Source organism: Notolepis coatsorum (assembly GCF_963971535.1).
Source record: "Notolepis coatsorum genome assembly, chromosome: 20".
NCBI lineage: Eukaryota > Metazoa > Chordata > Actinopteri > Aulopiformes > Paralepididae > Notolepis > Notolepis coatsorum.
The window spans coordinates 20719072-20737514 of NC_140184.1; the positions used below are offsets into that span (position 1 = coordinate 20719072).

Below are 18443 nucleotides of genomic sequence, written 5' to 3' on the forward strand. Positions count from 1 at the left end.
TGACAATAATTACACTAATATCGCTATTTCACAATGAACTATAATGAATTACGGGGGTCATACAGAACACGCGCCAGTGTCTTTATTTCCGCGTTGGAACGAATGCATGTACTGAGGAGTGCTTGTGCGTAGTAACGATATTCTACCACTGGGCGTCAGCTAAGTGTGCTCAGAGCTGTGCGTAGACATAAGCACAAAGTCAAGTTCAAGTTGAAATTGATGAATCCCACTCTTTGCTTAGAAATGATCGTACGCACAGGGTAAGCACAAATCTGTGCGTAAGACACGTTGATGAATGAGGGCCCAGGTCTTCGAGGTGCTCCGTTAGACTCCACTGGATGCCAGTCTTTTTATTGGTTGTGGTTTGCCTCATGATCCAGTCAATGCATAGGAGGAAGAGGAAGGGGGAAAGTAGGCAGCCCTGTTTCACGCCGGTGAGCACTTTGAAGTGTTCTTGTGCACATCCGTTATGTAACACTTGGCATTTCATGTCCTGATACATGTTCTTGATTATGCTGATGTATTTTTTAGGGATTCCATAGTGTGCAATGAGTTTCCAAAGCAGCTCGCGGTCTACACTATCGAATGCCTTTTCAAAATCTGTGAAATTGACATAGACAGGTGCGTGCCATTCTATGGATTGCTCGATGATGATCCTGAGGGTGGCAATTTGGTCACTGCACGATCTACCGTTCCTGAAACCGGCTTGGTTTTCTCTCAGTTCATCATCGACCCCTTTTCGCAGTCTGTCCAAGATAATGCGGTTGAACACTTTGCCTGGTGTTGAGAGCAACATAATCCCACGATAGTTGTTGCAGTTCTTAAGGTCTCCTTTCTTAGGTATAATAGCAATGAGCCCGTCCTTCCAGTCTGTTGGTACATTTCCTTCTTTCTCCCAGATCCTTTTGATCAGCTGGTGTAGCATGGTGGCTGAGGTTTCAACGTCTGCCTTTAAAGCTTCTGCTGGAATGTCATCTGGCCCTGCTGCCTTGTCACGTCGCAATGCATTGATGGCCTTTTTCACCTCATATCTTGTTGGGGGGGCACAGTTGATCTCCAGCATGTGTGCAGCTGGCGGAATCTCCACCTCTTGGACAGGGGGCTCTCTGTTGAGGAGCTCCCTAAAGTGCTCAGTCCACCTTTGGTGTTGTTCTTCCTTGGTGGTGAGCAGTCGTTCTTGTTTGTCACGGATTTGTGTGTTTGTCTGTCTAAACCTCCCGGTTAGTTTCTTGGTGGTCAGGTAGAGTTCCTTGAGGTTATTCTTTCCCGCTGCTTCCTCTGCTTCTTGCGCCAAGTCTTCTATGTATTTCTGTTTGTCGCGTTTGATGCTTTTCTTCACCTTCTTGTTTGCTACTTCGTAGTCTCTGAGCTGCTCCCTTTTTTGCTCGAGTTTTGCATTTGTTTATTGTGTCTTTTTTTGCCCTCCTCTCCTCTATTCTATTTAAGTGTAGGCTATAGTTAATGTTTAATTTTTTACAGTTTTTGTATTTTTCTGACATGGGGGCTCAACAATAAATGACAATCAGAAATGTCAAGTTGCATGTTGTTATTCTAACCAGCTTAGTTCTGTTGCATTTCCAATTTATTTAAATTATAAATTGATCAGGAATCGATAAGGGAATCGATAAAGAATCGTATCGATAAGCAGAATTGATCATGGAATCGTATCGATAAAATCCTATCAATTCCCATCCCTACTGCCGTCCCTCTCTCTCTCCTGTCTCTCTCTCATGTCAGAAGTCACCTCGCTGGCAGACTGCCGTCCCTCTCTCTCTCTGTCTCTCTCTCATGTCAGAAGTCACCTCGCTGGCAGACTGCCGTCCCTCTCTCTCTCTGTCTCTCTCTCATGTCAGAAGTCACCTCGCTGGCAGACTGCCGTCCCTCTCTCTCTCTGTCTCTCTCTCATGTCAGAAGTCATCTCACTGGCAGACTGCTGTCCCTCTCTTCCTATGTCTCTCTCTTCAGGGGTTTTGCTGCCACTTCCTCCATTAGAACAGATTAGATTAGATTCAAATGTATTGTCATTAAAAAGCACTTGTAGTAGTTGTACAGTACAACGAAAAGAAGTTTGGCCTTCAACCAGAGTGCAACTGTAACAGTAAAGTGCAAAAGTAATATACAATGTACAGGCGATTAAACTGGGTATATAGCACATATTCATTAGTACTACTGTATCACTGTACACATTAATTAATACTACTCTAATACAGCTCTGTATACATCTGATTAGCACTATTACTCAATAGTAGTACTACTACTATTGAGTAATAGTGCTAATCAGATGTATACAGAGCTGTATTAGAGTAGTATTAATTAATGTGTACAGTGATACAGGTATAAGACACCCACCCACCCACCGTATGTATATATTTTCGCCCCCCCCCCCCACCCACCCCCTCCTAATGTACAGTCTCCTCCCCATCATATGTATATATTTTCTGTTAGGATCTCTGGGTAACAGTAATGTATATTTGCATATTGTATATGTCACAAATGTAACAGTACTACTATACCTGTATGTCCCTATGTCACAAATGTCATGTACAGTATGTTCAGTTGTGTATGTCATAAATGTCACTATGAATTGAAAATGGGGGACCCTGATGTAAACAAGACAAACGTCTTTCTCTGGTAGAGCCATATGAAATCCGCTAATTTTTTTTCCAAATTCCATTAAATTTTTTCCAAATTCCGTTTTTTCCGTTTTAATATTTCAGAATTATGTATTTTGCTTTGTACGTGCATTTTACCATCAGAAATAGTGTCTAATAAGTGGGAATGAATAAATGTCCACAATCAGTCCATTGTCTTAAATACTTCGAAGCTTCGTTCAATGGGCATGGGATTCGAATATGAAAATAAAATTTGATTATTAAAAAAATTAAATAAATTATATATTTTTTAGCTAAATCAACTCTGCCTCTCTTTGTTAACTACAACAAGCAATGCTGTTTGTTATTTAAGATGAGGTCGGACTCTGCACTGACAGATTTGTGTTCATTGTGCTGCTTTTATAAAGCCTCAAATGACTGCTTACAATATTTCATGAAAGTGTTTTGTTTGTCTAAGATTTAAAAAGGTTTAAACTTTACAGCACTGACAAAGTTGAACAAAGTGCTGTACAAGTCCCACAACATAAAAAATTAAAAATGTATATATATATTCCATTTTTATTGCTCAATTCCGCGATTCCGTCCGCGATTCCGTGAACGCGGATTTCATATGGCTGGTCTGCATCCCCTTAACAATTGTGTATTGAGCCGTACTGTATTGTACCCATTCTGCAATCTGTTAATAAAGTTTTCATTCATTCAAGTTGTACTAGCCAGCAGCGTAACTAAGAGTAAGTAAGATATATGTACAGATATAGATATAGTATTAATAGGTTGAATGAATGAATGAAAACTTTATTTAACAGATTGCAGAATGGGTACAATACAGTACGGCTTAATACACACAATTGTTAAGGGGATGCAGACCAGAGAAAGACGTTTGTCTTGTTTACATCAGGGTCCCCCATTTTCAATTCATAGTAGGGATGCCCCGATCATGTTTTTTGCCACCGATACCGATCACAGATCGTCGTGAGCCATATCGGCCGATACCGATCCGATACCGATCGTTTTTGATTAAAAAAAAATTAAAAATTATTTTATATAATTTTTTTTTATAAAATATATATATTATATAATTAGACTTGTACTTGTATTATCTGCGAGACATCACCACCACGCAACAAGCTCCACTGTCTGTGTGTACTCTAGTAGCCTCCAGCTACGGCCAGGATTCTCCGGAGCTGCAGCTGGACCCTATACTCGAGTAGCCTGCAGCTACGGCCAGGATTCTCCGGAGCTGCAGCTAGACCCTATTGATCATATTCAACAACATGCCCTCAGCTCGAATACGCATCGAATGAGTGTTATAAAACATTGATATCAGGAGCTATCTGTGGCTACTGCTGGCCGGCTATATAACGTTGATACAGCGCCTCGGTGAACTATTTAGTTCAGTGGGACATTTCGTTTTGAACAGTGAGCTGGCGTCAGCTAACATGAGCTATCTGAGGTATCATACACGTCTCTACTAGACTTGCTGGAGCGTTTGTTGATGTCAGGAGCTATCGGTAGCTGGCCGGCTAGATAATGCCTCATCATGTATTGGACTGGAAGTGAATGGTTGACTGGGTCATTTTGTAACGGTAGCTAACGTTAGCTAAGGGAGACGCCGTCCTCCCGTCCCACTAGACTAAACTAGACTAGACCTGTGTTTACATGCGCGCGGGAGGGGCTGGAGGGAGGAGCAGACGCCGCACAGCTCCCGGTGTCTGAGACAGAACTCAGCGAGACGAGCGAGTGAGATCGGTTTTGACGATCGGCGAAAATAAAGCATTATCACCGATCACCGATCGCATATTTATACTGATTATCGGCCGATAACAATCGGTGGCCGATCGATCGGGGCATCCCTAATTCATAGTGACATTTATGACATACACAACATACATGACAGGTTGCCGGTAGTCCTACCTGAGGTGGCGCAGCTGAGGTAGAGGCTGCAGGGGCCGAAAAGAAATGCGAAATACTAGTTTGCAGGCGGGTTTTGTTAATAGAGGTATGCTTAGAGCTCAGCATGTGCGACTCGACTGCTTTCACTCCCACCGTCCCCAGTTTAAAATCTTGTTTTGCGGCGTTTGCAGCAGGCTTCGCTGCTAACGTTATGTTAGCTGTAGCCCCTTTCGTGACTGTGATGCACGCCAAAGCATATTGGCGTGAATCACAGTCACGAAAGGGGCTACGTTAGCTATAGACTCCGTTGCTGAAATAGTTCCATGATGCAAACACTGGGTTGTCGAGCCAGTTCTCGTAAAATTTGCACTTTCCCATAACTAAACGCAACGTTAGTGCTTGCTAACGTTAGCTATAGACTCTGTTCCTGAAATAGTTCCCAACAAACATACCTCTGTTGGTTCCGCCCCATTCCGGTCTCTGTAAATAAAAAGTCCCAACTTTTATTTCCCCAGATTTCATGAAACATAAGATGACATGGCATTTTATCTTTCCTGTCTATGGCATTTTTTAAGACCTCTGAAAGATGGATTTAAGAAAATTTAAGACAAATTAAGGCCTTAATAAATGATAAACAAATGTAAGACTTTTTAAGGATCCGCGGGGACCCTGGGTAAGGAATCTATTTGACCAGTCTTGGGTTAATCAGATGTTTTTTTCACATATTCCACAACGTGTCCCCTATATGTGTATGTGTGTATATGATGTTAGCACTGACCAGGTCATAGATAATCGATTTTTCAGCCCGCTTCTCTAGCGTGCATAAGTACACATATACTATCGATAATCTAGCGTTTATTTGAAAACGATTCATAAATCAGCCGGAAAATGACAATGTGTTGTGTGTATTCCAGTAAATGCCTATTTCCGCGGAATCTTTTTTTTTCTTGAAATTTCCAAAAACTTCCGTTTTTCAAAACAGTATAAAACGGAAATGTACAGATGAAAAAACAATCCGTTTTCGTACATGTTGACTGCAAGCAAGTCATTGATAAGCGACGGGCGTATTAGACACATAGCCATAATATAGAATATAGAAATAGCTCCGCGAAAATCATGAAATATCGGAAAATCAGTCCCAAAAGGCTGGCATTCAAGCGATAAATCGTGCGCCCCCTGCTGGCACTCAATGTGTTCATCTTCAGGACAAAACTTGCCATGCGGCAGCGCTAGACTCAGGCATACATTTTTTTCAAGCAGCTATTTTAGTGATATCGGGGCCGATATCGGATCGGTGCATCCCTAATTAATTACTACAATTAACACTTTCGGTGCCAAAAACGAGATATAAAGTTTTTGCTCGACAAGCGTTGAGTGCCAAAAACGACATATTACGTTTTTGGATTGTTTGATCCTTGATCCCCGCTCTACAGACTTGCCGGGAGCGATCTGTATCATTTTGGCACATCCCCACACATTAGAACTGCAATGCTGATCGACTATCACCAGGTGGCAGTATCGTCCGTGTCTGAACTGCAATGGCGTGGGGTTGATAGTCAGCCTCACTTTCATTTCTCCTCGGTTAGTGGCCCCTCCTCCTGCTGGAACATAGATTCACATTGCTCGCCTCGAAATTCCGTTGCACAAGTGTATTTGACCATCGAAACGTGTATACATTTACATTTACATTTACATTTAGTCATTTAGCTGACGCTTTTATCCAAAGCGACTTACAAGTTCTGTACGACAAGCCATCAGGAAGGGCACAACTCTATCAGCTGAGCAACAATGTTCATCAAAGTGTTGAGTGATACAGTGTAGGTTAGTTTATTAGGACAAGTGCATGACAGTACGGTTAGTTAGGGTTAGATTTTTTTTTTTTATATATTTTTTTTTTAATTCAGATAATGGTTGAAGAAGTGCGTCTTTTTTTAATTCAGATAATGGTTGAAGAAGTGCGTCTTTAGTCGACGTATAGTGTATAGACATATACACTGGTAATCGCGATGGCGATGCGATCACTTGGAATTATTCTTCTTGGAATACCTTCTGGCTAAGGTAAGGTACATTCTATGTCTATTTTACCGAATCTGAAACGTGTTTTTCTAACGATCACAATTCTGTGTTTCACCGGACGAAAAACATGGTCGGCAAACACGATCACAGATTTGAGTTAAAACGACCCCCCCCCCCCCCCATTTTGTGATGGTACATATATATATACATGCCATATACCTTTGATTTTAGGAGTATTTGGGGTTTCATGGGATCAGCCAGAACGGTTTGGGCTTATTGCACATAACGTGTTTTATCTTGGAAATGCACAATGTTTAGCGTGTAATAAACTACAGCGTGTGGAAACAAACTATTATTCCCATCTTGCACTACAAGTAATGTTTGTGAAAATGAGCCACACCATGTCTCCACACCTGTAATACAGAACACACACACAGCTTCGCAAACATAGTGAAACGATGGCATTCTAGGGGGTAAGGATAAGCAATACGCGTGGCACTCAGTGTTAAGATACCTCAACCCCCCGCCCCCCCCCCCCCGTTTCTTGATCCCCCAATCACAACTGTTGCAACTGACAAAAAGGTTTGCTACAGGTCCATTGCTTATAGGATGACCCAACGATCCGATTTGTGTGAGTCGTGCATTTTAACCCCACGTCCCGCTACAGAAGAGAATGTCCCACATTTTTATAAACTCAAATGTTACCTACACTAATTCTTATTGTTTTTGTCTCGTCATTAATCACCAACCATGCACTGATGCAAGTAGCCTGGCCTACACACCAGTGTCTCCTTGCTTGCCAGTGCCTCATCTCGCTGGGTATCGCAAGCCGCGTTGTCGCACGCAGTTCCAGTAGACTACACTTCAGTGACCTCTGCGCATCCAGCTGGCCTCCTTCTTCCTGAAATCTCTCCATGGCACTGAAATATCTGTTTATTTATGTTTAGCCTACTTATCCATTTGGCTAAAAGTATTTGATTTACTTAGCCTACTGTGGTTTCAATAAATTAATTCCTAATGTAAATGCTTATATTTAGATAAAATGCTTGATACATGAAGCATAAAGTGTATCACCATACTTTTCTGTCCTGCTAAATCGGCATGCTGTCCTGTGCATTTAGATCCTAGGGACTTAGGGCAACCCTAATTGCCCATGCCACACAATAATTCATTGATCCCGTTTCATCTTACTTAGGATAAAATCGACAAACGCATTGATCCAAGTGTACAATGCTAAATGACATTAGTACATTCTTTTTTTAAATTGTTTTAACCTTACTCCGTTGTTACTGTTGTTCTGTTGTGAGGACATGATAATTGGACAGAAAGCGTACCATGGTGTTTTCTCGAGAGTCCGCCCCCCCCCCCCCCCCCCCCCCCCCTCCCACTAAGAACCTATGGATGATGTCATCCGGAGGAAAGCAGACATCTAGTGTACTGCAGAGACTATTTCCTCATCCTTTTCTTTTCCCTTAAGCGGGGTTCCTGCTACGGTTGGAATCAGTTGAAGAAATAGTGTCTGCAGTTCACTGAGAGGTCTGCAGTCCAAGAGTGGTTTTCTGTATATGGCATGTCGGCTGTGGAACAATTCTCCCACTGGCTTCAAGAGGGATGTGAAGCATCATATGTAACATTGCTGTGAATACTTCATGTCACTCTTGAAGATATACTAGTCTAATATGTGTTGTTATATATTTTACTGTTGTTGTTATATATTTTACTTTTGTTCTGGTGCTATTTATTTATTGTCCTTAGGAACAATAGAAAAAAATTTACCTTTATTTACCAAGGGTAGGTTCGCTGAGCACGGATGCTCTTTTTCAGCTACGCCCTGCTTCACATTCACACAGTTCCATTCACACCTGGGAGCTGCCCAGAACAACCACAGTCTGACACCGTTGGCCATTGAGCAACTCCACTGGAGCAGTTGGGGGTTTAGTGCCTTGCTCAAGGGCACTTCAGCAGTTGGTGTTAAGGGTATGGGAGAGAGTTATTCATTCACTTCCCCAGCCCAGATTTTTCCTGCCGGCCCGGGGGATCGAACCGGTGACCTTCCGGTCACAAACCCGCTTCTCTAACCTTTAGGCCACCGTTGCCCCCCAGTGTAAATAAGTTAAATAACTTTCTGTACTATCCTTGTACTTTGTATTCACATTCTATATTTTAAGTACTGAATAAAAATCAAATCAAATCAAGTGGCCAAATGAGCAATAGCGATCATTAATAAATACTTAACCTGCAAACATAAGATTACCCGAGTCTCAGAGCAGCATACCTGTGTATTATCATTTACCATGTGCATTCAAAAGGTGAAAAGGTGTAAGCCTAATGGTAGACATTAGGCTCATTTAAATACAAAACGTGTCGTTGACTTAGGCTATGGTTAGACTAGTGTATTCCTGGCGTTTTTTTATACGTTTTTGACGACATTTGATGTCCTATCTACACAGAAATGCGTTTTTTGGCGTTTTTTTGTGGATACGGCTGAAACGCAAAATTGTGTTTGCGTTTGGAGATACGCAAAAAAAACGCTTCGACAACAGCGTGTAGTCAGCACGGAGCAGTTGTTGCGAAAACGCCCATGCGCAGTAGATACCATCTGCGTGCCCTTCCGGTGACAACAGTGTGTGTGTTTGGGACGCGTCTTCCTTAATGATAAGCAAGCAGTGCAAAAATGCTTCCGCATTCGTCACCGCACGCCAGTACGGTAAAGCGCCTTTCTTTTCAGGCCCCGCTTAGACAAATGCTATGGCATAGCTCCGTGTCCCAAATAGCTTCAGCTACCATGTGTTGTCAAGTTATTGTTATAAGGACCCCAGTCCAAGCTACAACAGTCTGCATTCCCTTAACAATTGTTTGTATTGAGCCGTATTGTATTGTACCCATATGCAATATGTTAAATAAAGTTTACATCCATTCATTCTGCTAGCATTACCGATTGCATGAGCAGCTGGCTAACGTGAGCTATCAGGATTCAGACCCTGTTAGCTCAGAGTTCCTCTTTCAACTTAACAAGCATTAAACAAAATGGCCCAGTCATCTATTCACCTTTGTTTAATACACACAGCGTTGTCTCTAATGTTATCTAACTACTGATAGCTCGCGATATCATCAGTTTTGGTGCCGGCTAAGTAGCGTGAGCTAACGTTAGCTTCTAGCCACAATGCTATATTGTTATAATGGCATACTCCATTGACGTTAGCATGCAGCTAACAATGCTACCGATCGTTTTTTAGACTAAACTATCCGCTCTTGGTGGTCACTTGTGTTGATGTTAGTTTTGTTTCATCAACAAATGACAGGCAGAACACACAGTGAATGTATCCGTTTTGTTTATTGCACTTTTATTAGGCTTTGCTGAAAAAAGAATTGCTGCATGGAGGCGCCTGCCTTATTGACATTTTCTTTGCTGGAGCTTCCAGGAAGTGTATTGGCACATTCGTTCTGATTGGTTGAAATTGCCTTCATGTTTGCCACCTACTGCCACCTACTGCTTTGGCAGTGTACTACATCAGTGTGCTCTGGTGACAAAAACGAAAAAAAAACAAAAGTGTGACTCGAGGCGCATGACGTCGCGGCGATACGCGGCGATACGTATAAGAAAACAATACGAAGATGATACGAAAGGTGTAACCGCAGCCTTAGCCTCCTATCATCCTATGTGCAAAGTATTTTGGATAAAATTGGATCAGAACAGTAGGAACTATGGTTGGCTGGCTGGCTGGCGGGCAATACGACCTTCCCAGCTAGTGTAACAAATTATGCATAATGGTAAGAGCCAAGGGCTAGGGATGCATCCCCTTCAGCAGGCCAGACGGACCACTCGCTGCCTCTGGACACACCGCCACAGCACTGCTTTTCTCTGCAGGACACAGTCGCATTTGAGGGCCATGGCTGTGGGGCACGCCATCCTTTGTCTGCAGATGAGGTTTTTGTCAACAAAAGGGAATTCTCACAGGTAAAGGTTGTGGTCTGGCATCTAAACCCAGTGGACCGGGCCTGTTTCCGAGGCTAAAGGTTCTGAGTAACCTGCAGTCTCCAGGGAGGGAGGGTCTGGAGGATTTCTCCAGAGACCAGAGACACAATATGTGTGACTAATGCATAACAGGGGCACCGCCGACATGCTTTGTTCTCAGGTTTGTTCCCAAAAAACACGTGGGAGCTGTGACAGTGTACAGTGACTGTAACCGTCACTCAAACACCTTCAGTACCATGACTTCCGTTGATGACTACTGTTCCTTCTCTAAGGAAGGAATAGCAGCTCTTCCCTCTGTGACTCATGCAGTCATCTTGAACGAATCTAACATTTCTGAGAGGCGCACTTAGGAACGAGCTCTAAAACAATGAAGGTCAGTGTTGCCAAGAAGCGAAGTGTGGCAGGCAGGATAGAGACTAAACAAACCCATAAGGGGATAATAAGCCCTTAGGAGTCGCTGTTCTGGCACTGGTTCAGTCCGCCCACAGCAGGGGACCTTTTCTGTGTGGAGTTCCTGTGTGCATGTTCTCCCCGTGTTTGCGTGGGTTTCCTCCGGGTACTCCGGTTTCCCCCACACCATAAAGAAACAAAAAAACATGCAGGCTAGGTAGGGCTGCACGATTTTGGGAAATAATCTAATTGCGATTTTTCTGACAGATATTGCGATTGCGATAAGATTTGCGATTACAATTAAAAAAAAAAATTAGCAGCCCCACAGAGGTTTATTGTAAAATGTGGCTTGCATCTGGCCTACGCGGTTGGTCTTTTCGGGACACCGAGCCTGACATTTTTTCTTTTTACCTGAGAATCGATACCGGTACCCAACGGTACCTTTTTTTCTGTACTTTACTCTCCCTCTCTGAAGTCTAAACTTCACAACATACAATCTAAAACCCCTTACCTCCCTCTCCCAAACCGATCTTGTATCTCAATAGACCACCGCAACACTTCCGGGATTCTGAAATCGGGGAGGAGATTGCGGGGGGGGGCAAATGAATGAATGTGGATGAGAGCCTTGACATTAAGTGATTGGCCATTAAATAGGGGACCCTGATGGAAACAAGACAAACGTCTTTCTCAGGTCTGCATCCCCTTAACAATTGTATGTATTGAGCCGTACTGTATTGTACCCATTCTGCAATCTGTTAAATAAAGTTTTCATTAATTCATTGCAGATACGGCTGTGGGGGTGCTAGAGACATGATCGAATAGACTTGTATGCGCCTGAATCTCCTGAACACGGTGCGAGACATTCCTAATCGATCAGAACTAAATTGGCAGCGAAAAAGACCGTTTTTAAGCATCGATTCCCCATGCACGTGCGCAGATTGGCCACGGAGTGTGACGCAACGCACATCCACCCTGGAATGTTCCATTAGAGGAGGTGTTGTGTTGTGAGAATGATAAGATAGAATTAAATATACAGTAAAAGGAATACAGTACAAATATACAGAAGTCTACAGTAAATATAATATTGCACAGTGTTGTGCATTTATAATCAGTAGCTTAGGCTACATAGTAGGCTAATGACAGCCTATTCTAGTCTAGCAGGTGCTGGTATAGACTAGTAATGTTGATTTTCAGTCATCTATGAAATGTTTCATATATGTCATATATGTCATATATTATACATCTATACCAGCACCTGCTAGACTAGAATAGGCTGTCATTAGCCTACTATGTAGCCTAAGCTACTGATTATAAATGCACAACACTGTGCAATATTACACTTACTGTAGACTTCTGTATATTTGTACTGTATTCCTTTTACTGTATATTTAATTCTATCTTATCATTCTCACAACACAACACTAGGGATGGGTACCTTTCACATTTGAACCGATACCGGTACCCAACGGTACCTTTTTTCGGTACTTTAGTCTCAAGAAATTTTATTTACCTACCTCAGTCGTAAAAAGAAAATCCAAACTTCAAATAACTACAATTTCGACAGTTTTCGGCTTGTCATTGCTCCGACTGCTTTGTTGTTGAATCAAGTCAAATCCTAGGTAAGCATATATTGTGCGTGTGAACGTTGACATGAAAAGAAAAAAGTTAAAAAAAAAAATTTAAAAAAAATTAAAAAAAATCTTCTTCTGTATCTCACTTGATTCGATACTCGGTAGTACCGACGTGTTTCGGTTCGGTACCTCAAAAGTACCGAATTCGGTACCCATCCCTACACAACACCCCCTCTAATGGAACATTCCAGGGTGGATGTGCGTTGCGTCACACTCCGTGGCCAATCTGCACATGTGCATGGGGAATCGATGCTTAAAAACGGTCTTTTTCGCTGCCAATTTAGTTCTGATCGATTAGGAATGTCTCGCACCATGTTCAGGAGATTCAGGCGCATACAAGTCTATTCGATCATGTCTCTAGCACCCCCACAGCCGTATCTGCAATCACTTAATGTCAAGGCTCTCATCCACATTCATTGATTTGCCCCCCCCCCCCCCCCCCCCCCCCCACCGCAATCTCCTCCCTGATTTCAATGTAACGCGGAAGTGTAGTGGTCTATGGGACTTCCTGGTTAAAAAAAATTTGATAATTGCATCATTCCAAATCGCGATTTCGATTAAAAATCGATTAATCGTGCAGCCCTAATGCTAGGTATATCCTGCCATTGCCCTTGACCAAGGTACTGTCTGGCATTACAGCTGGGAGTTGGTCCCCGGTTCGCCACACTGTGTGGCTGCCCACTGCTCCTAAAATAGTTAGGATGGGTCAAATGCAGAGGATGCATTTTCCCAAGGGGATTAATAAAAGGTATTAAATACAACTAAAAAGAGGTTTTGATTTACCTGATGAGTTTCAAGCACCTTATTGTGTGTACTCTTAGATTCAGTAAGGAATAAACAACGCTAGACTTTGATGGCTATTCCCAGGGTGTCAAATAGCAAATTAGCTTGCCTGTTTTTTTTTTATGAAATAGAAAAGAGATTAAAACGAAGCAGTTTCTACTAGTGGGCATTGTTTTCATTTCTTTCACCCTCTCAAAACAATGCATGTACGTGTTGCACAAACTGTCTCACTTACACACACACACACTTAAAAGTAATCAAGTGGTTCACTGGAAGTTCATGACAAGATGCTGTCCATTTATAGATACATCAGTAGAACCTGGTGGGAATGTCCAGATTCACAGAGGGAGCATTCAGAACAAAAATGGTCCCAAAGGGAACCATGTGTGATGCCGCTTCCATAGTTACTTACTAGTCAGAGATACAGGACATGGGACAGTTGTCGAGGACAGTGTTCTATAACACAGAATTGTACATGTGTTTTACGTCGTCATGAGGCCCAGACAGGCCTGCCAATAACCTCTCACTGGCTCCAACGTCACGATGACTTCCCTTTAAAAGTCCTACTTCAAGAATCCCTATGAAAAAGAAAAAAAAGCTTGACACTATCGTAGATTCTAAGGAGTGGATGCTGAGTTGACAATTGTTGAAATCTTGAAACATCATTCAGAGCACGATTGGCTTCCTGGGTTTGAATAACACAGGGTTTTGGATTGGGAGGTAAGGTTGGGAAGGACTTGATTCAAGAAATGGAACCAAAGTAGGTGACACTAGAGAGAGTGACGATGTTGGATTAAATTACAATGAACCTATGGTCAGATTTAATTGAATGAAGACTCTTTTATTTGTATCCCCAATTTAAGTGCAGGATGGGTCAACAACGTTTTTTCCAGGAATAGAGAATAATAACATGTATCATAAGATACATAGCTGTGGCCATCCAGAGACATGGAGAAACAACAAGAATAACAACAGGTAACTCTTCAGCTCATGGGGTTTTTAATGTCACATCATATAGGCGTAATTTCCACATCAGATATTGCTAACTTTGTTGTTTTCGTGTGAGTAGTGGTTAGACTACTGCAATTCACCTCTGCTTCAGCACTGCAGTTAAAAGATGAAACAGTCGCTAACAGGGAACATTCACTTTCCCGGTTCCAGTTACTTTCTTAACTCAACAAGCCCTTGTGTGTGTGTGTGTGTGTGTGTGTGTGTGTGTGTGTGTGTGTGTGTGTGTGTGTGTGTGTGTGTGTGTGTGTGTGTGCGCGTGTGCGTGTGTGTGTAGAGCTGAGGTGAGAGGTAATTCCGTTAGGGAGGTTTCAAGTTTCTAAGGACCTCTTTCTCTGCTGCTTCTGTGAAGGCTCTTTCAACCTCACACACACCTCCATCTCCAAAGACCTGGCTTCAGGCTACTCGGAGAGAGACGGCGGGGGAGGGGCACCAGGCAGGAGTCAGGAGGACAATCTAGTTTTGTCTCTAGGGGGCTGACTTTACAGGCCCGTTTTCACTGTGGGTGCAATTATGTGATCTATCTCTCTGGGGTTCGGTATAATCGGACGTGTTGCTATGCTATTCTATAACTTTTATAGAAGTAGAAATAGAGTAATCTAGCACGGCAAATAGCACATCCCCTTTGTGTTCAAGTTCCCTGACTGCTTGTCTTTTGATTGATTGATTGAAAACTGTATTAACAGATTGCAGAATGGGTACAGTACAGCTCAATACACACAATTGTTAAGGGGATGCAGACCAGAGAAAGACGTTCGTCTTGTTTACATCAGGGTCCCCCATTTTCAATTCATCATAACATAATGATATGTCACAAGGGAGAGACACTCACTGCCGTGGTGCAAGCCGCACTACACCAGCTGAAGCTGAAGCCATCCGGGGATTGATGCTGTGCGGAGGAGCGGTGATGTAATGCCGATAAGGCATAGGCTAGTCCGTATCAGGTGCTGCTAGTTGTTGGGGGTCAATAGCGTTAGGATATGTGTGACAAAGACTCCATGTTTACAAACCAACCCGATCATTTATCAGGGCAGGGGGGGATCAATACCCGTCATGATGCAAAAGGAAGCACACATGTCCGAGCGAATAAGCCCCATGATGCGTCGACGTCCCCCTCACTGTAACTCTTATTATTATTATTATACCAGGGGGATGAAAACACTTCTACGTGATGATCAAACCGAGGCATCGTCTCCTGCACACAAGGCGCAAGATACACCGTCGAATCGGAATCAGAATGTCTAGATCCTTAGAGTTTTAGAGCATGGCGGAATATGACAATTAATGTATACTGTGTGTTCATACTTTTTGCACATTACAGCTCTGCTAAATATTACACCCCGTGTATTGTTATTTCTATTATAATTAGTATTATATACTTGACCACGTCGTGCACAGTTGTACAGCCCTGGTCTATTGTCTAATTATATTCTATTCCATTGATGCTTCTATTCTAAATTAGTTTATATTCCATTTGATTTTATTCCACCTTTTTAATTGTATAATTCTACTGTAATTGTCTGTCCGATAATAATGTCGCACCAAAAACAACCAAATCAAATTCCTTGTGTGTGTGAAAACTACTTGGCAATAATAAAGACCTTTCTGATTCTGAGGTGATTAGCTCATTAATTAATAACATGTCATCATAACACTCACCGACACAGACGAGAGCAAATCGAACACACATCCATTTGATCAGCAGAAGCTCGGTTGCTCCAATCCGCTCCATCATTCCAACAGCAGCCCGGGGACTTCTTTTGTCATCTTGGCGATCATTTCCGAAACATCTGTTTATAGCAGTCGCCTTCTTCTAATGTTTACCAATTCTTTAAATGCAGACAGACCGCACACATCGCAGAATCGTAGTCGGCGGTGTGAAATTGCATCATAACATTTGGCTGATAATAAGATAATAACAGTCGCTCACCAAGACAAAGTCCCACCGTTGCAGATATTATGTTCGAATGCATCATACTCTGCAGACAAAGTGTTGCCTATCCACGTTATTTGCGCCGTATTACTGGTCGAAATCTGTTGTCAAAACATGACTTTAAATACGTTTGTAAAGAAGACCATGCAGACGCCCCTCGCTGGAGTTTAGATTGAGCGATCCGCGGTGTTTTGCAACTGCATGCAAAATGATGCATATTTTTCCTTTCTTCACCCATCCGTCCATGTGGGGGCGCTGTGGGGGCAGGAGTGACACGGTTTACGGTGTGTGAACACAAATCCCAATAGGGGATATCTGCAGAGCCGCAAGCCCAACGTCTGGGCGGGGCTTCGTGGCTTGTACTCGGTTTAAGGCGGATTTTCGGGGATTGTACTCGGTTTGAGGCGGAGCTTCGGGACTTGTACTCGGTTTGAGGCGTACTTTCGGGGCTTGTACTCGGTTTGAGTTTGACTGTGCAGTAGTCAGTTTGTGCTGTTTATTTTTTACAAGCAGTGAGGACTCAACAGCATTTGCATTTCTGTGTTCCGTAAATGTCATGTATGTTGTGTATGTCATAAATGTCTATATGGCTTGGATTCAAAACCAAATTCACAGAAATACGCAACAACATGGCACCCATAAGAACCACCAGGGTTAAAAATCGCGCTGAGCCATGGATGCACACTGAAATACTGGCCGCTATGAAAACCAGAGACAAAAAATGCTCTGAACTTCATAAAAGTCAGACAAAGCTTTCCAAAAGCTCAAACAGTGAACTCCAAGCCCACGTGGTTGAACTAAAAATTCAAAGAAACAGACTAAGAAATGATGTAAACACCATGATCAGAACCGCAAAAAGAAATTTCATCAACGACAAAACTGAGGAAAACAAAAACAAACCCCGCAAACTTTGGAAATTACTCAATAATCAACTAGGCTGCAGTAAAAAACTTAAAACCAGATTCTCAAACATAAACATAAAGACGGACAACACGCTCATCACAGACAAGCTGGATGTAGCCAATTACTTAAACATCTTTTTCACAAACATAGCCACAACACTGGTAAACAAACTACCCTCCCACTCAGGGCATTATGGGGTAGAACACATAGTAGCATACTACAAAAACCTAGGGGTCCACAAAGACGACTTCAAACTTGAAATGGTAACAACCGATGAGGTACTCAAAAAATTGAGCGCCCTCCAACCTAACAAGGCCACTGGCCATGACAACATCCCCTCCAAATTCCTCAGAGACGCAGCAGCCGCCATCACCCCAGTCATCACACACATAATAAACCTCTCTATAAAACAGGGGCACGTCCCCAAGGACTTCAAAATTGCGAGAGTGACCCCTCTGCACAAAAAGGGCAGCAAATTAGACCCAGGCAACTACCGCCCTGTTTCTATTCTTACCTCCATCTCGAAAGTCATGGAGAAAATAGTCTACGAACAGGTCGAAAAGTACCTGGCGGAAAAAAATCTAATCTACGAATTCCAATCTGGCTTCAGAACGTCCCACTCCACTGACACATGCCTCCTCTATTTGAACGACCACATCAAACAAGAGGTGGACGCGGGCAAATACTGCGGCATGGTCATGCTGGACCTACAAAAGGCCTTCGACACTGTCAATCACTCCATTCTAATGGACAAGCTAAAAGCAATTGGTTTTGATAGCTTATCAGTGAGCTGGATGCAATCCTACCTGGAGGGGAGAGAACAGATGGTAGAGGTAAACGGTACTCTATCCCCCCCCCTCACAGTGAGCTGTGGTGTTCCACAAGGAAGCATACTAGGACCGCTACTCTTCCTAATTTATGCAAATGACATGTCGTCAGCCTGTGACTGCAACTTGTTCCTGTTTGCGGACGACTCAGCCCTGCTGGTCTCTGACAAGAACAAGTTGCAGGTTGAAAAAACCCTCAGCACGGAACTAGGCAAAATCTGCATATGGCTCGCTGATAACAAACTATCATTACACATGGGCAAAACAGAGTCCATTCTCTTCGGTTCAAATAACAAACTCAGCAAGACCGACGGCTTCTCAGTTACAGTGGGTGACAATATTGACACAAGGAAAGACGAAATTACCTACCTGGGTTCCATCCTAGAGGCAAATCTTTCCTGTGACAAAATGGCATCCAATGTAATAAAAAAAGTCAACCAACAAACTAGATTCTTGTACCGGATCTCCTCT

At 42.8% G+C, this 18443-nt stretch overlaps 1 protein-coding gene across 1 annotated transcript in view; it reads right to left on the bottom strand.

Moving 5' to 3' along the window:
- Positions 1-16311, bottom strand: part of lrp3 (low density lipoprotein receptor-related protein 3) — a gene marked incomplete at its 3' end in the record, with an annotated part of 96479 nt that extends 80168 nt beyond the window's left edge. Inside the window, exon 1 of the mRNA XM_084337070.1 lies at positions 15969-16311. Within this exon, the coding sequence (XP_084193196.1) occupies positions 15969-16044 (76 nt within the window). The 5' untranslated portion in view covers positions 16045-16311. The remainder of the gene's footprint in view (positions 1-15968) is intronic.
- Between the last annotated feature and the right edge of the window lie 2132 nt (positions 16312-18443).